The sequence below is a fragment of the Rhinolophus sinicus genome, chromosome 4 (genome assembly GCF_057876585.1).
Source record: "Rhinolophus sinicus isolate RSI-liver-muscle chromosome 4, RSI-T2T, whole genome shotgun sequence".
Classification (NCBI taxonomy): domain Eukaryota; kingdom Metazoa; phylum Chordata; class Mammalia; order Chiroptera; family Rhinolophidae; genus Rhinolophus; species Rhinolophus sinicus.
This window is the reverse complement of record NC_142504.1, coordinates 108997089-109020742: the sequence shown is the minus strand read 5'-3', so window position 1 is coordinate 109020742 and position 23654 is coordinate 108997089. Positions and strand designations below refer to the sequence as shown.

General features: G+C 37.6%; 1 protein-coding gene and 1 long non-coding RNA gene across 21 annotated transcripts in view; one reads left to right on the top strand and one right to left on the bottom strand.

Annotated features, from left to right (window-relative positions):
* LOC109446190 (uncharacterized) overlaps positions 1-12835 on the top strand; it is a 66473-nt gene extending 53638 nt beyond the window's left edge. For 16 of the 19 annotated variants that reach the window (XR_016021203.1, XR_016021205.1, XR_016021206.1 and 13 more), the window contains 3 exons: positions 6583-6673; positions 9359-9485; positions 9652-12835. This is a non-coding gene — a long non-coding RNA (uncharacterized LOC109446190). Of the gene's footprint in view, positions 1-1460; positions 1605-6582; positions 6674-9358; positions 9486-9651 lie in introns of all 19 variants that reach the window. The other 3 variants (XR_016021199.1, XR_016021196.1, XR_016021204.1) reach the window with 2 other exon arrangements.
* Positions 12836-15997: 3162 nt separating this feature from the next.
* Positions 15998-23654, bottom strand: part of SERPINB7 (serpin family B member 7) — a 45618-nt gene continuing 37961 nt past the window's right edge. Inside the window, exons 6-8 of one of the 2 annotated variants that reach the window (XM_019729335.3) lie at positions 21905-22047; positions 19179-19325; positions 15998-17144 (exon numbers count right to left, since the gene is read on the bottom strand). In XM_019729335.3, the coding sequence (XP_019584894.2) occupies positions 16746-17144; positions 19179-19325; positions 21905-22047 (689 nt within the window). In that variant the 3' untranslated portion in view covers positions 15998-16745. The remainder of the gene's footprint in view (positions 17145-19178; positions 19326-21904; positions 22048-23654) is intronic. The other variant, XM_088798033.1, reaches the window with a different exon arrangement.

The following is a 23654-nucleotide window of genomic DNA, read 5'->3' as shown; positions in this document are numbered from 1 at the left end:
AGGTTTGATAGAATTCACTAGTGAAGCCATTTGGTCCCAGACTTTTGGGAAGGTTTCAGATGACTGATTCAATTTCCTTACTGGTGATTGGTCTATTTAGATTTTCCAATTCTTCGTGATTCAGCCTAGGAAGGCTATATGTTCCTAAAAACTTGTCCATTTCTTCTAGGTTATTGAATTTGGTGGCATATAGTCCTTCATAGTATTCTTGGATGATCCTTTGTATTTCTGTGTCATCCGTGATAACTTCCCCTCTCTCATTTCTGATTTTGTTTATTAGTGTCTTTTCTTTTTTTTTTTATCTTAGTGAGTCTAGCCAAGGGTTTGTAAATTTTATTAACTCTTTCAAAGAACCAGCTCTTTGTCACATTAATTTTTTTTCTAGTCTTTTTGTTCTCTATTTCATTTAGTTCTGCTCTGATTTTTATTATTTCCTTTCTTCTACTGATCTTGGGTTTCATTTGTTCTTTTTTTTCTAGTTCTTTAAGGCATAACATGACATTATTTATTTGGGATTTTTCTTGTTTCTTGAGATTGGACTGTAATGATATAAATTTCGCTCTCAAAACTCCTTTTCTGCATCCCAAAAATTTTGGTAAGATGTTTTCTCATTGTCATTTGTTTCTATGTATCTTTTGATCTCTCCTCTTATTTCTTCTTTGACCCGATCATTCTATAAAAGTATGTTGTTTAATCTCCACGTATTTGTGGTTTTTCCTGCTTTATTTTTGCAGTTGATATCCAATTTCAAAGCCTTGTGATCAGAGAATATGCTTGGTATGATTTCAATCTTCTTAAATTTGCTGAGGCTAGTTTTATGTTGCAATATATGGTCTGTCCTGGAGAATGTTCCATGTACACTACAAAAAAAATGTATAGTCTGATGTTTTAGGATGAAGTGCTCTATAAATGTCAATTATGTCCATTTAATCTAATGTGTCATTTAGGGCTGCTATTTCTTTATTTATTTTCTGTTTGGATGATCTATCCATAGCTGTCAATGATGTATTTAGGTCCCCTACTATAATTGTGTTTTCATCAATTTCTCCCTTTAGTTCTGTTAGTAGTTGCTTGGTATATTTTGGTGTTCCCTGATTGGGGGCATAAATATTGATGACTGTTATGTCTTCTTGTTGTATAGCCCCCTTTACCATTATGAAATGTCCATCTTTGTCTCTTGTTACCTTTTTCACACTGAAGTCTGTGCGGAGCCCCAGCAGTCTGAGTTCTTCCCTTTCCCTCTCCTGCAGTTCTGGGATGCAGCAAGCTCGGAGCACTGAGCTAGGTCTGCGTCCTGCACCCCCACGGCCCCATCTCCGCACTTCTTCCTTCCCTCCTCACCCATTCGTGCAATTTGCCCACCTTTAGGTGATTTCAGTAGTGCGCTTCTTAGTCTTGCCTGTCTGCTGTGCAGGGAGTCCTTTGTGGAGTTATAGTTGTTCCCTTGTTGTAAATTCCAGGGGAGATTTCAAGAGGCTCACCTCAGGTCGCCACTTTTATGACGTCATCTTCTCCGTATTCTTGATATGACTCTTTCCTGGGACGAGAACTTCCCCAAACCTTTCTTCACACACACCTGGTTCCTTCACCTCAAATTCAAACAGGTAGTGCTTTACATGTCCGTCTTGTTCTATTGGCTGTGTTTTACGGTAAGTCATCTTTACCTTTGCTTTGAGTAAAGCAGGCATTCAGTGAATGTTGGGTGAATTCAATTCAACGGAATTATTTTTATGGTACTGAATCAAGCTCTCCAGCTACCCAATGCTGTCCCCCTCATTCTTTGCATGTCCATTCCAGCACTTTCTCTGTGAACCCTCCAGAAATCATGTCATCTCTTTCTTCCTCCTCCCCACACCCCACAGTCCTCATCCATTAATGTATGGCTGAAATAATCTTCTCATTTGTCCTCCCCTATTTTTGTACTTATATATAGATAGTATTTTTTTAGTGAAAAGACTACACTTTGATTAAATTAATAACAATAATAACATAGTGAAGATAGGTTGAAATATGGTACCTCCTTCACAGGGTTTGGTAAAGATTAAATTAAACAATGCATGCAAAATGCTTAGAACATTGCCAAACCTTAATACTCAATAAATACTAGCTTCTAAAACTTTACATGAAAAGGAGCCCACTGATTGCAAGTTCATCAATTGTAAAATATAACCCAATTCCAGAGGCATTAAACTATACATTTATTACTTTCCTGATTAAAAAAAAAATGTTTAGCATCTTTTCATGTGCTTTTTGGCCAATTGTATATATTCATTTGTGAAGTGTCTGCTCAAATGTTTTGCCAATTTTTTAAAAAAATGAAATTTTGTGTGGGGACAGAGTCCCAGAGAGCAGTTTCCAGGCTCAGCCTTACGTAGAAAGGTGCTGGCTTGGTAGTAGATGGCCATCAGCTGTGACTAATTGGCCATTAGCTGTAACCAGTTAACCATTGGCCACCGACATAACTGCTGAACTAGCAAGCGGGGATTGCAGTTAGCAAGGGGTTGGTTGGTTGCTTGGTTGCTTGGTTGGCAGAGAAGCAGATGGCGAATTGAGTATTGTGTGGCTCCTGCTTCCTGTATCTCCAACCCAGCTGCCAGCAAGAATATAGTGGTATGACTCCCTGTCACGCGGGGCATCATGCGGGGTCTCTGGTCCCACTCCCCGCACAAGAACACAGGACATGGTGAGGCCAAAAAGGAATACCAATGGAGCCATAGATAGGGGAGCCATACCACTATACTCTCACTGGCGGCTGGTTTGGAGACACAGGAAGCAGGAGCCACACTATCTGCAACCTGCCATCCGCTTCTCTGCCAACCAACCTCACTTGCTAGCTGCAATCTGCCGTGCTAACTGCAATCTTCTCTTGCTAGCTCAGCCACCATCTTCTTGCTAGCCCCCATTTTCTGCTAGCGTAGCCACGGCAGTTATATCAGTGGCCAATAACTCGCTGGTTACAGCTGACGGCCAACTAGCCACAGCTGATGGCCATCCAATCACAGTTGATGGCCATTTACTACTTGCCCCAGCACCTTTCCACATGAGGCCAAGAGCCTGGAAACTGTACTCCTGGCTCTGTCCCCACACTCCCCTATCTATGGCTCTGTTGGTGTTCCTTTTTGGCCTTACCATATCCTGCGTTCTGGTGCGGGGAACAGGACCAGAGACCCTGCATGACACTTTGTCTTTGAGTTCATTATTATTTTGAATACAAGTCCCTCATCTGATATATGCATATAAGTATTTGCTCCCAACCTGTGATTTGCCTTTTGTTTTCTTAACAGCTTCTTTCAAAGAGCAAATGTTTTAACTTTGATAAAGTCCAATTATCTTTTTTTCATTTATCATCTATTCTTTTGATATTCTAAGAAAGCATTGCTGATCAAAAGATCACAATATTTTTCTCCCATATTTTCTTCTAAAAGTTTTAACTCTTACTAAGATCTATGATCTACCTCAAGTTAGACAAGATGTGGTACGTCCACACAATGAAATACTACGGGGCAATAAAAAGGAACAAATCACTGACACACACACACGCACACACACTCAAAATCATTAGGCTAAATAAAAGAAGCCAAATATAATAGAGTACATGTTATATCCTGCCATTTATGAAAAAAATTCTAGAAAATGCAAACTCATCTATAGTAACAGAAAGCAGCTTAGTGGTTGTCTGAGGATAGCGATGGAGGCAGGGTGGATTTCAAAAGCAGATGAGGGAATGTCTCTTTTTGATTATGCTGGTGTGTGCAAAACTGTCAAACCGGCCAAATGGTTCATTTTAAATACGGGCAGTTTATTATATGTAACATACATCCATAAGGTTGTAAAAACTGTATACTTTTGAGATCAAGGAGCTATGAAATTCTGTTCAAGCTAGTTGGTTCAGAATTAAGATCCTACACTCACACCATGCCAACCCCAGCATCTGTCTGACTCCGTGTACCTCCTGAATACTCCATAACTTACTAGTAGTTGACATTGGCTCTTGCTGGTTTTCATGCAATGCCTGTCCTCTAGGGGTCAGGCTTATTCCATAAAAATAATTGAAGAAGCTGGTCAATACACTGGCTCATCTTCACTGTGTGAAGTAGCCCTAGGATATATTGGGAGAAGTGTGTGTGTGTGTGTGTGTGTGTGTGTGTGTGTGTGTGTGTGTGTGTGTGTATTTAATTTGCATCAAACCAGAAATCGGTGTGGTTTAGTATAAGAGCCTCCCCAATACCCAAAAGAATAGTCTTCTGACTGAGAATGGTGACAGTTACCATTTGATGAGAGGTGAACCTATTAGAGGAGTCCAAAAGAGATCTTAAATTAGGAACGTCTGGTTCCATGAAGATTTTAAGCCAGAAGCACTTCGGGAAAAACAGACACCCCTAGATATTCAGGTTATTTTCTGTCAAAGTGAATGTTGGAAGAATTTAATCAAGAGCAATAATTTATTGAGGGTCTACTATGTGCGTGGAACTGTTCTAGGTGCATTTATATATGCCATCATATTCATCCTTACAACTCTCTGAAGCTGATGCTAGTTTTCCTGTTTTCACTGGGGAAGAAGCAGAGAGCCAGAGAGAAAAATTAAGGCTCCAAATCCCCATGGCTTCAAGCCCTGGTCTTGTTGCCTTCAATACTTTGATTACCACTGCAGGATGTTACATCTTTATTTTAACAAGGCTTCCCAGGCCTTAACCCAGAGGTATAGTTCCCTAATACAAGCAATTTTCAGCTTTGGCTGAAATTTGGAGCCACAGGGTTTTTAAGGGCTCCTCATATCACACCCAAGGAAAAGAGTCATTAGATACATTATTTAATGACTTCATAGAAGACCTTGATGATGAGTTGTTTGAATTTGTAGAAGACAAAAATCTAAAAGGAAAAGTTTGTATAATACATTCAGGGCATATCAAATCCAAAAATATAAAATTTAATAGGAAAAGTTTTTTTTAAAGCTTTGCAAAAGTGATTCAGAGGTAGAATCCAAGCACCTGAAAATGGGGAAATATTCCTGAGGGTATGAGTTTCTGACTCCCACCGTCTCCCTGTACGAGACCACTGGGCCAGACTGAAAAAGGGGTTACCCCTGACTCCTGTTCGGGCTATTAGAAGGAAGCAGCGAAAGGGGTAATTCAAAGCAAAAATTCTCTGAGTCTAATCTTAATGGGGAAATGGTACATTCAGGGCATATTCATACTCTACAGTGGATTATATTTTAACATTATTCTATTGGAAAATTGCCTAGCAATTCATCAAACTTCAGTCCTGGGAACTTTGGAAAATACCATTAAATGAACTAAACTGAATTTTTTTAGAAATACCTCCTGCTTGTTATCAGAAAGTTAGATATTTATGCTTAGAAAGCATTTGGAATAGCATTCGTTTCTACTACATGTCCAGGCAGAGCATTGGTTCTCAACCCAAGGGACGTTAGCAATGTCTGAGACATTTTTGACAGTCACAACTTGGGAGGAAGTGGTGCTATTTGCACTTAGTGGGTGGAGGCAATGGATATTGCTATGTATCTATATACCTTTTAATGTGCAGGATAGCCCATCACAACAAAGAATCATCTGGCACAAAATGTCAACAGTGCTGAGGGTGACAAAACCTGATGTAGAACAGGCCACCCTTTTTTGGAGAACCATTTGAAAACTACAGATGAAACAAAGAAAACACTAGGGGTCAGCAAGAACTCATGAAACGTCACCTCCCAAGTAATCTTCAACCTGCTAAAAAGAGTTCCACATTGATTCTAAAATATTTTGTGGCATGTATTGCAGGAAGTGAGTAAATATATTTTGGAGAACCAGGTCTTTCTACTATGGGAGTAGGGCGTCTACAAATAGGAAATGGGGCAAAGTGAGGAAGAACCTGGCATGGCTGTATTTGACTTGCAGATAGCAGTGTAAACACATGAATATATACGCATATATGATACGTGATCTATATCATATCAATTAATTTTCTATGTCCAATGAAAAAGCTAAGAAATGAAGACATCCTTCACTGGATCCTGGATTCCCCGAATCCACAATAGCTATAAATGACATTATAGAGCAATTGAGAAAATGTAAATATTACCATGGATGATACCAAATATGATACATTTGATTAAGGCTAATTTTCTCAAGTGTGATAATGGTACTATAGTACTAAGGAAAATGTCCTTATTTGGGGACACATTAAAGAATTTAAGGCAAAGTATCACGGTATCTGCAACTTACATTCAAATTGTTCAGGAAGCATATAGATAGATAGTAGATTAGATAGATTGATATAGATAGATAGATAGATAGATAGATAGATAGATAGATAGATAGATAGATAGATAGATGATAGATAGATAGATCGAGATAGAGAGATAGACAAATAGGTGATAGATAAAACACATATGTAACAAAATGTTAACATTGGTGAATTTGGATGAAGAGTATGCAGATGTTCATTTTACAATTTTGAAACTTCAAAAACAAAAGGGGAGGGGGAAGAGTTTTTGCGTCAGCAATGGCAGTTGAAAAATAAGGAAGAAAGTTTTTGTCTTTTATTTTGACCATTACTGACAATGGTAAAATTTTTCTTCAGCTCCAATGCTTTTGAAGGACTCCAGTGTACATACAAGTGTATTTTTAACACAGAGGACAATGCCTTGGACCCTCTTTCTTCATTCTTTGAGGTGAGCAGACTTAAATTTTAAAACATAAAATGAGATGTTCAAACTCCTGACCCTTCAGCCATTTACAAACGCTCCACATGAGACATGCAGCTTGCCCAGTCATGTCCATCGGTGGTGTTAGTTTGGGCACTGATTGTCTGCAGTGACTTACCCGAAGGAAGGAGGTGCACCGTAATCTTCCAACAACCACAGAACCTTCAGACGAGCTGATTAATATGGTCAGTCATTTGCTATGCACAGCTCCTTTGGCACACAGGGAAAGCGATTTTATGGTAATATCCACACTGTCCAGGCAGAATTCTGATATCCACTCAAATTAGGGTTCCGTTTCTGATTCATTTATGTTTCTCAGAGAGGCTTTCTCCAGGAATTCACTCTGAGAAGATTCTCCCATTGGTTTCTCTCCTTACACACTACACTTTCCCTTCATAGTGCTCATCAAAATGGAATAACTGTATACACACACCTGTAATTGCTCGTTAAAAGTTTATAAGCTCCGTGAGGGCAGGAGCTGGGTCTCTTTAGTTCTCACTGTTTATCCAGTACCCAGCCCTGGGCCTGGCACCCAACAGGTATAATAGAAACAAGCAGCTATTGAAAGAATGACTGGTAAGCGTGGTTAGACGATTCCTAGTGTACCCAAAGGAGAAAACACTGTGTTTGAAGAAGGCATGCGCTCAGTGTTGACAGGGCTCTCGAACCCCCAGATGTGGAAGCCACATTCAGGCAGCTACAGCCACTGGAAGCAGGTGAACCTACTAGAATTCAGGGATGGACTTCAAAAGATGAAGACAATAAAATTCCATGTGATTTTATTCAATATTAATATTTCTCCCTCGGCCGCACCCCTGTTCCCACCCCTGGAAATCACTGAAATTTAGATCAGTTAATTCTCAGTCAGGCTCTCATAGAACCTATGTACATGTATATTTATGCTAAGTGTGGGTTTGCCAGTTTAAGCACTTTGCTTCATGAATGTGTGGCATGTAATATTTAATTCAGGGAAACTCTTGGAGCAAAACATATTGCCATTCATTAAAATGAAATCATTGTATCTTTTTGCTATCACTGAAAAAGAAAAAAAATTTTATTTTATTCTGTATTCATATTTCTATCCACCATCCTACAGATGGGTCTTTTCTAATGATTTGGTAACTGAAAAATCCTCAGGCTCAAGTTCACTGAAGAATTCCCTCAGGAATGCACTTTCGAGATCCAAGGGCTCTGCCAGTTCATTCTTTGAGCCTAAGAATATTAAACAAACAAACAAAAGCTTTTGTTTGTGTCCCACATGAAAAGGAAAGTATGTGCACATTCTGGCATAATTTCCTTTCCTATTCTTATCTAGAGACTATGTGACATCATAGTCTTTATTAAAGTGACGTCAGTCTTTATTCGGTGCTGACATTCATATTTACTAATTCTCTCTAATCTTGTCTGATTCTAGAGTGTGTTGATGGGCAGCTGTGCCCACTTCAAGTTACTGGATGATAAATATTTGAAAGCTATAATTAAAAATGGGACTACAACATTTGTATCAAGTACTTGAAAATTCTTTCTCTCATCCCAACCACTGTATTTTCTAAAAGTGGCATATGAGCTGTAACTGAAATGAATTTTCACACTGAGAAAAAAGTATGGCCACCGTGAAAGTGGAAGTGGCCATCCGTATTACAAGGAAATAACTACCTTAAGCACAGTCTTGATGGAAAAACTACTTTGAGAAAAAAATTTCACTGGATTTTCCCCACTGTTTCTTCTTGTTTATACACATGAATAGCCCCACCCAATTCCCTTACTAGTTCAGCAAAATATATAGCAATAAGATTATAGTACTTATTAAATAATAAATTTGTAATATATTATAATAATGTATACTATAACAAGATTGAGTATATGAATTCTTATTTATAGATTCTATGAAGCTTGTTGCGAAAGAGAGCTATGCGGAGTAAACTCTGACTTATCTGTAAAATCTGTATGCTAAAGGAAATACTAATACAGTTTTAAATACATTTCCTCACTTTATTAGCTCGTATTATATTAATTCACATACAGTTGTAACATAAAAGAACATTATAACTTAAATAACTGGTCAGTTTAGAAGTTAAACTCATATGCCATGGTTGTTTCTTTAAAGAGAAAGTGCCACGTGTCACGAAAAGGAAGCTGTGAGGCCACCGCAGGAAAGAGTTTTCAGTTCTTCAGGAGAGCTGTATGAATTCAAGGCATTTGCCTCATTTCAACCTTCTCATTTTATTTCTTCGTAGATCAAAAGTCCTGCACAGTTTTAGAAACACTAGTGCCAGCCTCTGATGTAAGCAAATCATGACCCAGATAAAATTATTCATTAAAATTGGAGGCAAACAAATACCATTTCTCTTATTTTTGTTTTACTCTTTATTATTGTTATTGCTTACTCTTCAATTCTGTTGCTTATATTAAAATTACTCATCAGGGTGATGGTAAATTGCATGTCATGGGTTGTTAAAATTCTGTAGGATAGTCACAGGGTGGAGGGATGGTTCTTTTTTTAGAAACTTCTATGTTGCCCCAGGGAAAATGTGAGATTACACAAGTTACAGTCCATAGCTTTTATGGTTCTCTGTTTTAGAAACAATTTCCTAAGTAGAATACTTGTTTCCAAACAGCAACTTAGAAAAACATTTGAATTTTGTTTTTCAGACAATATTATTCTCCATATAGAAATGTATAATCTTTCGCTCTGAAATTTTAATTGCTGCCATAAAATTAATTACAACTGCTTACTCCTGGTCCTTTGGGCATCCAGACGTCTTGGTCTAAGGCAGTGGTAAGTGAAGCTATTTTTAGTGTTGATTAATAATTTACTTGTTGTTTTGGCAGATATCCTCCCCTCATTTCTTGTCCTCAATTTTTTAATCAAGATCAAAGAGATTCATTCATAAAATATTTTGTTTCAAATTTTATCTTTCATCTTATGCCATATTTTTCTTAAGATAGAGACACAATAGCCCAGCGCATAGCTACAAGAACAGGGTTGCACATAGAACAGCCCTCAGGCGTTCCTCCCTGGAATGACAGCTGTGTGAGGGAGTTTCAGTTTCGCCTGCAATGAAGTCTCCTTGCTGCTATGTTGAAGATGGAGAAATCTTTGGATGGCGCCATGTTTCCTACAGAAGCTCAAACAACAGGTGGTGGCTGACTGACTTACTAACTTCTCAAATACTCTCATTGATTCATATATAGATCTAAATGTAACTACACATTAAGGGAGCGAGTAAGCTCTATACAAGATGAGGCATGTAAAGATATAAATGTTGATGAATAGAAATGAAATATGTTTATCAAATGCGAAATAAGGATTTGGTTCACCTACTATTCATGTTATTATATAACTCCATGGTTATTTTTCCCTGTTGGTGTGTATTCCACACACATTCCAGATTCTTTTGAAGCATATCTTTTTTATTTGAAGTAAAGGCATTTTTCTTTAATCCATGCTATCTACCAAAGCCATTGTTTGTTTGTTTGTTTGTTTGTTAGTTTGTTTAAGCATTCATCTTCAAAACTCATGTTTGTTAGGAGTAATTCTAAATGGTATTTAGATTTCCAAATTTTCTTTATTATTTTTTAATTATTTTTGGGGGGTATATTCTTTTCTGTTTTACACAGTTTTCTCTCTCTCTCTCTCTCTCTCTCTCTCTCTCTCTCTCTCAGTAAGTGGAGATTTGTCTTCTGTTTTCTTTTATTTGTCTATATCAGGCAGGTGAAATTCACAGAATTCTATTTACAATTTCTATCTTTGGGTGTTAACAAATTTAATGTATTCATGGGTGGTGGTTAGTTTATGTCACTCTTGGTGTGTCCTGTATGCAACATTCTTATCTATACCTCTTTTCAGGAAATAGAAATTACAATCAATTCTGATTGCATTGTGTTTCTGTCTATCAAATGGACCCTATGCTGTTTAAAAAAATGTATACTAATCAAAGATGACAAACTACTTATATATGTTCAGCAATGATTTTATGATTAAAATGAAATTCTAATATATTGTAGTGGAAAGAAAATGTCTTATTCTTACATAATGTTTGGCATCATTTAGTAATCATTGAGTAATATTTGGCGTCATTGAGTAATATTTCAGTTTTTCTTTGGGGGGTAAGTCTATCAAGAAATAATTGACATTCTAGTGAACCCAGACATTTTTCTCTTTCCCCAAAGGAGAAGCAGAAAGTAAACATAGCTGAAAAAATAAAGATGGAGGAGTGGAGAAGGGCAGAAAATGGTATGAGAGTAGTATGGAAACGTGGATACTGTGAGGGGTGAAGTGATACAGAATTCAGAGGGAGAAGGCAGAGGAACTTGAGGAATAGAACTTGAGTAAAGATGAAATCACAACCCCACATAATCTAATCAATATTAAAGTGCAAGTCCAGGAAAAAAGTTAAAATGATCTGAATTTTAGAAGAGGAAGAAAAGTACTACTACTAGAACAGGCACCTGATTAGGTAACTGATGACATAACCCAATATAGAATTCACAAAGTATAATCAATGGATTCGCTCAGGGACAAATTCATGCATTTAGTAAATTTATTTAGGAAAGAAATACTAAAATTATTTAAATATCTCTTTTTTTAACCAATAACATTTTTTTCATGAGACACCACATAAAAAATCATGGCCAGTTAAGCTTCAGGATTCTACTTGTTGGGAAGAGCAGGGACGGCACTCCATGACCAAAGGGCTTCCTTCAGTCGAGTTGGCTGCCACACCCTCCAAAAACATGTCCTTGGCAAAGAAAGCCTTGGGGAGGGGTTACTTGCTTGTTTTCTTTACATTAGAGACACACTGGTTTAGTACTCCGCCTCTATGCATTGTTTGCCCTAACGATTAGACTCCCAGAATTTTATTTTTATAGAAAATAGTTCACAAAAACCATTATGAGTCCCACTTCCCCCAATTATAGTTTTGTTTTGTTTTGGTTTCTTCCTGTATAGCTGACCAGGGGCATAGATGCAAAAATTTAACAAGAAGAAAAATCCCCACATTGAAATGAAAATAACCAAAGTTGAAATGTTTCAACATATTGATTACTCGCCCTTGCCCCTCAACTTTCTTTGACTTCTTTGGCTCTGCCAGCATTAATGGACTTCGTGCACCTCTTTGGCTGTTTCTGGCAGTACTTCATTTGGAAACTATGGTGACTCAGATGTCAGGTTAGACAATGGAAGGTATTTACAATAGATTCTGGGAATGTGTTATCAGGGTTCATTCCATCACTTGTATAGCACAGGGCGTGCAAAGTTACTCAATGCAAATATTCTAGGCAACTAGTAAATGTTTTATAATGCAATATTACTAATACTTCCTCAGCGGTTACACATTATAGATATTATTTTCAGTTCTGTCAAAATATAATTGCTGTATCCAACCTAAAGCTATTAAAATCTAAACCGTGAGGTAGTAGAAATTGAAAAATAATCTCACTACAATAAACCATCATCATTGGAATGATTCACCTGATAGAAGTTATCAATCATGTGAGTTAAGGTAAATGGTTAATATTAGGTTTATTATATCAGTAAATTTAATGTTGAATAATAATAATTTTTTGTTTTTGTTTTTTTAGCATTTAACGTGAGCAATGGTATTGAACTAGTTGTAAACTAAAGTGTATCCCCAGCTCACTTAAAAGTAGAGATACAATTTGGATTTTAAATATCTGGGAAAAATACTCAAAACTGTTTCTCTGAATGATTGCCACCAGATAGTTTTTATTCAACTGTCCTTTTTTGATGCCCAGAAGCAGTTAATTCACTTCAAAGAGCTGAGAAATATGCACTGTAAGATCTTATCGGGATGACCATTTAAAAAAGTCCAATAGGTCCTTTCAAGAATATAATTTAGAAATCTCTCCAGCTCAAGTGAAATCTGAGTAATCTGAAGCATTGAGTTGCAGACAAAATAGTTACAAATTAGCTAAGAATGTAATAAAGTGCTAAGGGAGTTCTACATAATGAGGCAACTTTAAGGAACTTAGTTAAGACTATAACTATATTTTATGTTTTTCTCTTTGAAATGCTATTGAACTGGTGAAAGATATCTGCAATGTGTATCTCAACCAAATGGACCCGATTTTACTGTAAAAATTAAAGATTCTGTTTCATTAACTGTTTCCTCTAGTAAGTATGTTTACTGTGGAGTATGTTTACTATTTCAGGTATCTCTATGAATTCTGCTAAAATCTTTTACTCCATTTTCCTTATACTGTGGACCCCCATCTGGGCTGATCCTCGAACAGACCTACAAGGGCTATTTAAAAATACATATACTCAAGCACTTCTTGCAAATCAGAATCTTCAGCAACGTGGCCTTGGAATCTTAATTTTTTTTAAAAAAAAGCACAGCTATAAAATATCTATAATTTCACTATTTGCTTTATGACCTCAATATCTGATGGCAATACTCTTTGAAATGAGAGTTCTACATACTTCCAGATGTGACTGACACATTTGGCTGGAGTATTATTTTTTTTCCTTAAAGTCATTCACTATTTCTTGTACATGAAAAATATTTATTGAGAAGTATACACCCTCTTTATTTTTACAGTGGACTATAACAAATTTTAAATTGACCAATAATTTCAAACATTTGTTGGTAATACATTTGACAGAGGAAATCCATTTGATAGCTTAGGGACTTAGGTATAATATACAGGTCCATTTTTTCATATTAAATAACATATTTTGCTTTGGTGGCAGCCTGATATTTAGCACTTTTGGGGCACTAATAAAAGAAGTTGGAGAGATTGATGGGTAGAAAGACGGTGTACCTGGAACCTTCTATTTGGACTGTGAATCTTGTTCACCAGTTTTGCTTTGCTTAAGATCACACCCATTTTGCAAATGACTTGCCTGTTTTTGTTTGGTTTTTTTCCTGAATATTTTCTTTAATTTTTTTTTTTTTAATTACTGTTCACATCCAATATTACATTATTAGTTTCAGGACCTGCCTCTTAATTCCAGGAGTGTTCCCATCACTTGATTTCATTTCCAGTTTATAGTTAGTAATTTGCCTAATAATGGTTTAAGCTTAGCCTAAAGCCCAAACCTACTGTAAAATCTTTCAAAATCTGTATTTTACATCACTTTTTAATTTTACAACTATAGTGTTAAAAACAGCATGTCTACTTTCAAATTATGATAAAAGTACTATGGAAAATTTAAAAGAAAGTTTCAATAATTGTTTTTAAAAATGTCTCGTAAATCTAAACCTGCACTTTATTAAGTATGTAGCTAGGATATTCACTTGGAAATTAGTTTACTTCCCTAAGGCCAGAAATAATTAAATATATGTTAAGAGCAAAAATTTTGAGAATTACCTTTAAGAGAAAAACAAATTAAATCATGAGACTACATCACCCAACCTGGAAGGCAATGTTTTGGTTTGGTCTTTCTAAAATGCACCTTTCAGGTCCCTCTGAAGGAGATGGCACTAACCAGGACCAACTGATCAGAAGACGTGAGGCTGTTGAGTGGCAAGATGGCCTTGATTTCACCTCTGGGAAGAGAAGCAGTAGATCATACCTGGTCAGCCATGGAATATGAATTGTTTTCCCTGGTTTTGTTTTGGTTTTTGACCCATCTTTGAATTGACATAAGTAATTGTCACTCAGTATCTTCAGGTGCACGAAGAAGATTGACTTGGTTTCATCTGTGTTTTAGGAAGATAACTGGCATTTGTCCTTAATCAAAAGTGGGCACAGAAGACGGTATAGCTGACTCACAAAGGACAGTGATTTGTTTCATCTCAGACACGTTTAGTTTTCCTCTAGGACATTCAGGAGAACTTAATCAGGAAGCATTTGTGCATTTGGATGAAGTTAAACATAGATCGGTGTCATCAACTATTATTGAAGCCATGTGATCAGATGAGATCGTATAGAGAGAGAATTTTGAGTAAGAGAAGAAGAGCTTTGGAAACACACAGGTTAAATCAGATTGAAGAAACATGACCCTAAAAATGAAAAGTCATCTTTGGATAAAAAGAAATTCATTACAATATCAATGGCTTGGACTTATACCAACTGGTCCCTGAGGTCTCATTTCCATCCCAAGTCACACCCTTGGGACAAATGACTGTATTCATTCTAAACACGTACTGAGTGCCTACATATGTTAACTATTGTCCTAGGGAAGTGGAGACACAAAAACAAATCAGACATGAATCCTGCCCCAGAAGCATGAAGCTCTGTGTTAAGAGAGAAGTTGAACAGCTGTTACCTTTGCTAGCATTGAGCCTGATATATACGGAAAATGTTCAACCAAAAACATCAATTCTTTCCAACTGCCACAGTTTCAGAAGTTGTTTCAAGCTTGTGGAAGTTCCACCAAATTAAGCTTAGATCCTGACTTGACGACGTAGCCCATCTCTGCATGAGCTGGGGCCCTCACCAATGAGGTGGCTGTATGGACAGTTCCAGTCAACCAAAATTATAGGGAAAGCCTGTATTTAGTTTTTCTGTACTATTTCCTTACAGACATGCTTCTCACTCTCTCCAATGCTTGCTTCAAACCTAAGTGGTTTGGAGTCCCACATGGTTTTCCCAGAGAGCTGATCAGCAGAGACGAGCACCCTTGCTTCTGCCTGCATGGTCGCCATCAGGATGCAAGCTCCTGTGTCCCGTTCCTGTATGTTTACCACCTAAGGACGAGTCTAGGTGTGTTGCTTTTGAATGGCAGTAGGTGGGAATAGAGTTAATCAGAAAAATTAGTTTCTCCCAAGAAACATACCACTGCATACCAGTTAAATTCACTCCCTGTGAAGGTCTCTGAAAGGCATCATAGTCATTTCAGGTGTGGCAAGTTAGTGATCAAATTACTGCAGTCCAGGGCTTTTCTACATCTTTCAAATCATGTCATATTGACTCACTCATGCCATAGTAATGGATTCCACCGTATTTGTTGACAGACAGGTCGGGCACTAAGCACCGCAGAGCCATGTTATAGGTTACTAGTAAGTTCCGCATTGTCTATTGAGTCTCGATTTATTTTTAATCTGTTTTATAAAGCTACCTATGGCTTACTATAAATATTCATATATGCTAATCCTTTCCCCTTATGAATTTAAACCCTACTATTTAAAATTAGCTCATCAGCCTATGTTAAGTAGTTATACAAGTAACTTTAATGTGTAATAAATTAACAACATTGAACAAAATCAGATTTATATTTTAAAAGCACTGTTTCTTTTTCATTCCTTACTTGTTTGGCCTAGAAAACAAAGAAAGTGCTGGTAGTCTCACATTTGATCACAGGGGAAAAATCACACTGTACAGTTATGTTGCATTTCTTTATTCTGATAAATAGAGAAAAAACTTGTAAACTATACAGCATATGAAATAATGTACTGTAAATAACAACTGGCAACAGTTAAAAGATATTTAATATTTGAAAAAACTATGTACATATTAAGTCTCCATCAAGGAAAGGCCAAAAGACATCCATTTAAAGTTATTAATGAAATATTTTGGTTGCCCCCCCCCCATCCCAAAACCATATTTTTTCACTTTTAGATTAGACACTAATTTCACATCAAATGTGTTAAAGTCAACTCTAATGTCTTCTTAGGTCATTAAGTTACCCCTCACACTTATTCCTAGCAGCAGGGCTTACTTCCTAGATCATTTACAATAAAACTAGACTGTCTGTGATACCTATAGAGTTTCAAAAAAGATGCCTAGGACTGCTCCTACATTGCCATTACCTGTGGAGCACTCCACAATTCCCAGACGCCATGCCCAGACGTGTGTGCAAGTGGCTATGGGAGAGACAGGTGGAAATGAGTGTGAATAGAAAGACAATGAAATTAGACATGGGTGAGGCAGATGGTGATAAAAACGTGAAGAGCAAGATCAGGATAATCAACCAGGTGTCTGAGAAGGTTCACAGCACCAAAACCATCTGCTGGCCAAGGGTAGAAGGAAGTAAAATAACGAAACACCACGAGCTTCCAACTAAACTATATTCACGTGTAGTGATTCCTTGGTGTTGCTGGGACTATCATAGTAGAAACCAATTGGATTTTCAAGGGCAAGAGACTTTGCCAGTAAACAAGATGATGTCATTCTTCTTAATGACAAATAGGAATGGGTGATCAGCTCTGAATAACGTGGACTCGGGGAGTAGCTTTTCGACCAGGTTGCTTTCTGAGACAGAAGCTGCCTCTGTGCTGTCCTCGGTCACCTCTATGTAGGACTTGTGCATCAGTTTTGACAGATACAGACGACCTCCTGAAGCTATGCCAGAGAGGTCAGCCTTGGACTCATCGAAGAGATTGCTCAGCCCGAGCGCTTTCAAATGGCCTTTGAGTTCATAATTCTTCTCTATCTTGAACCGAGGAAGAAACACTTTGACATACTGGGAGCTCATTTGTCTTGGATTGGTCCATTTCATTAGGTTCCGAAAGGTCAGTTTTTTTTCAATCTGTAAGCATATTTAAAAGGCAATTTACAATGATAGGGTTAAGAAACAGATGACCCAAGTACAAAGATATATGGTTTTCCATAATTATCCTCTCCTGGATATTGTATGTATAAGTATGTGAATGGGTGCTGGAAAGCTTGGAAATGGGAAATCATTCAGACAAATCGTTCAACTACTCTTTAATAAATCACATGTTTAATTTGTTCTGCTGTGACAGGTGTGCCTTAATTGTGGCCCAGGGCATTTCTGTTCTCTGCCCACACATGAACATATATAGTCAAAGTGAGACAATGGACAGGCCAAGAAATTAGGAAATCAGAGACCATCAGAGGGAGAAAGGAACTCAGTAGTCATTTAAATCAGTGTTTCCTGACCATTTCTTCATCATGAAAGACATAGAAAATGCTCATATTTGCATAGCTTGCAGAAGTAAACCCATGGAACCCCAGGTGACCTGAGGCAAGGAACCCAGAGCTCTAGCCACAAGGACTTGGGTGATAAACATCTCCCAGCACGGTCACCCACACTGTCAGGGAGGCTCGGCCCCAAGTCAACTCCCCTGCTCAACACACGGGACAGCTAAAACTCAGGAGAATGTCAGGGGATGCGCCTGAGCCCATGTCTCTCTCTCCAATACCCTCGCTGCCCCCAAATGATTCACATAGTAAATTCACCAAGTCCTGAGAACTGGCCATAGATTAGTCCCAACTTATAATGGGAAGATTTTTCATGCACACTCTTTACAAATCGTACATATGGGCATTTGTTATCAAATGCAGGCTCCCTGGAATCCCAAACTGATTTACACAGCTATTCAACCTTACCTGTATTCTTACCAAGAATCTAAATGTATGTAATCAGACTTATTTTAATTTAAATTTTCTGTGTGTAAGTTATCGAGTTTGAGGTTAACCTGTAACAACTTTTCATTCTGAGTTAGAATTGTTTTCTCCTTTAGCCTACTGCAAAGCCAACTTCCTTACCATTATTTAGTTACATAGGGTTGTGTAGATATGCAGACTTACACTAGTCAGATGCACACATTAGGGCAATCTACTGATGAAGAAGGAAACTCAGACAATCAGTGCAGAACAAATCTACCCTTTGAGTTACCTACCACTTGTTTTATCTGGCTACTTTTTTTATCATTGCAGGTTATTTGAAGTTAAAATAATTGATGTGTGCTAAAATCTCATTGTTATAAAGATTACCAAGCGAATTAGTTGAGTACCAATATTTTATATTGTCTCACTTTAGATTTAAAAATGCCAACTTTATGACATTTCACTTGCTATTCATGTAAATGAGATAATATAAATGAAGCACACAGCACACAGCCTGGTACATAGTAGGTGCTCAATAAATATTCCTTTTGGTTGGAAAAATAGAGAAGGGAGATGTGATCTCAGCTTCTTGGATTGCAGGCTGTGGACTCAGGTGTCCAGATTCACAGGGAGGCTAAGCAGACGAAGGGCTGACAGAATATTGGGATCTGAGATATAGTGATGACGTCTGTGCGTGGCCACCACCATCTGTCCCTTGCACTGTGCTGGTCTATTGTTTTTGCTACGTCAGTCACAGGGCAGTCTCTTTTCCTAGAGACACAGCAGTGCAGAGTGAGACCATACATTTTAATTCCTAAAGAGCTAGGACTTCAAAATTCCATCACATCATTCCTGCCTGAAGATACTTAGTCTATCAAAATTTCGATAATGCATGAAAGACCGTTTTTGTGGCCATGGACAAGGAAGACCTTCACTTATGCCCTTTTCCCTCCATAGCTGAAATTTGAGAGGGTTCCAATTTCACAGCTATTTAACTAAAATTATGCTAAACTGAGGTAAGGCAATCTCAACATCTATGACAATGGCTGGCACATAGTAGGTACTCCTTAAATATTTTTCAAATAAATGAACAAGTGGCTAAGTTTCTAATATTCCAACAATCCAGAATCTTAAAGTTGATGGATGAACACACAGCTAACAGTATTCTAAAAGTCTGCCCCAATAGTGATAAGTGATAGTGGTAACTTACTTGGGAGAGGTCACTCTTAGGCAGCATTACGTACATGTTTATGCCACCGCGATATCGGAGTTCAAGAACCTGCATATGTGGGTCCTGAATGACAGCTAAATTGAACTTCCGTTCTTGATGCATCATGGTGACTGCTTTCCCAGGACACTGAAAGTCAAGTCACAAAAAAAATGTTAATAAGCCCACTTTATTTCACTTATTGACCAAGTACAACAAGAATAATCTTGCAGTTGATCTTGTAGGTTTTTCCTGACATGTTACCAATAGTGGTTGCATTGGTGCACATCTTGGACTTTAACTGTCTGAGTTTAAATTTCCCAGCTGTGTGACCTTGGGCAAGTTACTTCACCTCTCTGCGCCTCCATTTCCTCTTCTACATAATGGGATAACAATAGTCTCTACTGCATAGGATTATTGTAAGGATTGTGGAAGCAAACATATCTAGCACTTGTAACAGTACCTTGCACTTAATGTTTTATCTGAAAATGTCTATATAAGTAATTGATAATTATTAAATAGCATTTCAATTAAAAATTAAAAATTAAAAATGAATGCTATAGTTTTTTTTTCTCACATCAGAAGTAAAATACAGATTAATACCATCAAAATTACAGAATTCAAGAATGAGGTCTTGTAAAAAAAATTGTTTAATTCCTGCAAAATATTTGACAATATCCCTCAAATTAACACAGTAGCTCTAACCTTGAGGTTACCATTTGTGTATTCAGAAACGCCATAGGCATGTAATAAACCATCTTTTTCCTAAAAGATACCGTGATTCTGCAAACTTGTCATCTGTCCTGTCATCTCTCCCTTTAGTACAGAAAGTTCTACATGGGGAGGATAGATACTTATTTGTGCTGGAACCAAACATCCTTCTCCCTCTGGAAAAGACACCCTTTTTGATTGAGAGTTCAAACCTCAGAAAGAATGTACCTTGAGCAGTGAAGGGGAAAAGGCAGCTGCCTAGTGAAACAGATCAGCCAAATTGAGCCTGGCACAAATGGGGGTTGGCATGTCACAGTCACAATATCTCCTTGCCGTGCTAGGGAAAGGGAAGACTCACACAGCTGAGTTACGCTAGAGAAAGACTGAAATGAGACTTCTTAGCAAAGATGTCATTCCATCAATTTTTAAATTGATGAAACCCTAACTGACATCAGCGATATAGATTCTTTAGCCTATTGGAAGCTAGATATATTATAGCTATATTGTAAGGGGCAGGAAAACTATTTTAAATATTTACTACATATGAATAATTTATTTAAGTAAAAACTTCTTAATAAATAAATAAAAACCCACAAACAGTGCAGGAGCTAGGCATGGTGTATCTTCATGGAAGGGAATGAATTAACCATTACAATCTGCTGGGGAGACGTTGAAGGAAAGAATGAGAAACAAAACCTCACTTCCACGCTTTGTTACCAATACCTGCCCCATCACTAAAATTCTGCTACTGCCTAATATCCTTCCTACTGCAAGTATACATATAATGTCACTAAAGACAGAGCTGCATTTTCATGAGGACTTGTTATATTATTATCTTCTCATATACAAATTTCAAAATATTTCTGAGACATTTGCATTATAAACTTGCTCTGCAAGGCTCTAAGGCTCTCCTGCAGTCACGGACCCAATGCAGGGCTGGCTGCAGGTTTCAGCGGACTGTCCCCGCAGCGAGCCAAAAGGTCATCCTAGTTCCTGTTCTACTTTATACTCAAGTCTCTTCTTCTTCCTCTCAACAGCCTCCCAAATACCTTCCTCCTACCACACCTGTGGATGCAGCTTGCCTAGGTGGCTTTTTATTCCCCCTCTCCTCACTCATCCAGTGATCTGTGATTTCTATCAGCATTCTGCACTCCTGTATCTTAAACTTCTGATGTGGGAAAGTGCGGAAAGAACATTTCAGTAACATTTTCCACTTGAAAAATAAAACTAAATTTAAAAGTTAAATCCGAATTTCTCTACCTATCTCAACATAAAAGATGGAGTGAGTGAAAGGAATACTGGAGGTGGGTTCATGGAGTCACTCTTCATTTCACTGGTGAGGTCTACAGTGCTTAACTTGCCGAAAACAAGGCAGCTTCCATGAGGAAAGGCAAGGACCCAACGTGGTATTTCTGGCTCCAAAGCCTTTGATATTCTTACTGTACTAAGACTGTTGAGTACAAATTGGTATAAAAAAAACAAAAAAACCAAGAACATGTTTTTTGAAGTTTGGTTGGGATATTTTAGATCAAAAAGCAATACATGAAGAAACACATATAACCAATACTTAGAAATGCATGACTTTATTAAACATAACTTTTTTCTTTGTAAAAGGAAGCACATCTTTGCTTTCACTCAGGAAAAATCATTGCCATTAAATGACTCTGTGCACCTCACAGAATCATGAAAAATAAAATTTAAACTTCTGTCATCTGTTCTTATAAGCCCCCTACTAGAGTATTTTAAAACAAATTCATATTTTATTACTTTTCTCAATTTCAAATAGATTTTAAGAACTATCCATTTACAGGAAACCTCCAGATGGGTTCCCTCACCTGCACTAGCATGAAAGTAGAAAGTTTATTTTATTAGCATTTGAATCATACAGTGTTATTAATGAAGTAGAAGAAATTAGTAAAGAAATAGTGAACTCAGCATTTGTCTATGTAAATACCACCATTTCTGTAACAAAATACTATTGGCAAAAAAAATTTCCTAAATTAAATGGATTTCCATACCTTGGAAGATTTGAACCTGGAATGGAAGGTTTCATTCTTGGAGAAGGCCCACTCCCAATTGCCTTTGAAGTAGATGGCATTCACCAACACCATCACCGCAGACGAGCTTATGCTTCCTTCACCGATGACGTTCCTGATTTTGCCTTTTGAGAAATAAATTGAGGGGAAAAAAATGTTACTTTTTTAATGTAAATTTAAAAAATTTAAACACAAGATAAGCATATTTTTCTTATCATGTGACTATAATAATAATGATATCAGTAGTAATCTATGCGCAATGACTCTATCCAACACTTTCTACATGCTTTATGTGCAATGTTTGGTTTAATCCTCACAAAAGCCCTGGGAGATAGACTCTATGATTGCTTCCGGTTCCTGTTAAGAAACCGGAACGAGAAGAGGTTCAGTAAGTTGTATAAAGTTGTACAACGAGAAATCCTGGCAAGAGGATTTCAACCCAGGAAGACAATGCCCCGATCCCCTCCCTGCTCACAGGCTCCAAACTGCCTTTATTTGGTTGCCGAGGCCACAGCAGTGCAAGGATAATTTAACCCATTCTCTTGAAAGAGCTAATTCATTCCTTCATTCCACGTTAATGAGATTTTTGCCAAATGCTTTGTGCTCTTCTGGGTACTTGAATCACAGCTATGAAAGACACAGTCCATGCCACCACGGGGCTCAGACTCCAGCACAGGGGGCAGCCACCAAACGCAGCTGTAGCCACTTGCTCAGTGTGCTGTGGAATCACAGGTTAGAGGCAGCATCTCTGGCTGGGCCACCAGCTCGGGCTGAGGGCTAGGTAGGGGGGCAGGGAGAACATCCCTAAAGCCGGGGCAGTTTGCTCAATGACATGGAAGCCTGGAAGAACAAAGTGTATTTAGGGAAAACCTAACTCATTTCAATGCTTTAGGAAGAGTCAAGCTGAAGAGGTTGGAGGCAGGGGCCAGATAAGGAAGAACCTTGAATGTGTGGTAAGAAGTTTGAATTATCCTGAAGGCAATGGAAAATTATTGTTCAGGATTCATTGGAAGACAAGAAAGGGCACAGTGATGATGGGTCGGATTTGCCTTTTAAAGGATGGTTCTGGTACTGTGTGGAGGCTCAGGGGTGGGCGACAAGACCTCAGAAGGCTTGTTGAAATAATGGCAGCAGTTGAAGTGTTCTCCCAAATGAGTCTGAGTACATATGCTTATCAAAATGAGAATTATACATAGACTTGCACGAAAAAGAAAGCAACAGAAATAATTGCTCAAAATGGAAAAAGGTATTAGTAACCTAATACCTTCAAAAATACTAAACACTAAATAGAATCCCACTCAATTATTACAAAAGTAATTGCGTAGTTTCTCTTGGTTTATGACTAGTATATTTGAAACATGTAATGCCTAACGGTCAAAGTAACCCCTCCTGGTGTAATGATGAATTAATGAACAGAAAGAAAATTGAACCACTGTATTCTTATTCCCAGGACTAACTGTATGCTGTAGAATGTTTGCATGTAAGAGTACAAATCACAGGTTTCACCATGCTGAGACAGAGCCAGACTCAGCAAATACATGTATATTGTTCAAAGTATAAATCAAGGCCAAGCCTTAGGTAAAGAAATGGCTAGCTTCAGAATCAGTTGATTAACAAAATGACAATGAACAGAGTTCCTCATTTGTTTTGTACTAAACCAGAATATTAGCTGTAATTCAGTGTTAAGTTATGATGGAGACTTACCAGTAAAGATGTACTTTTTCTGGAAGGT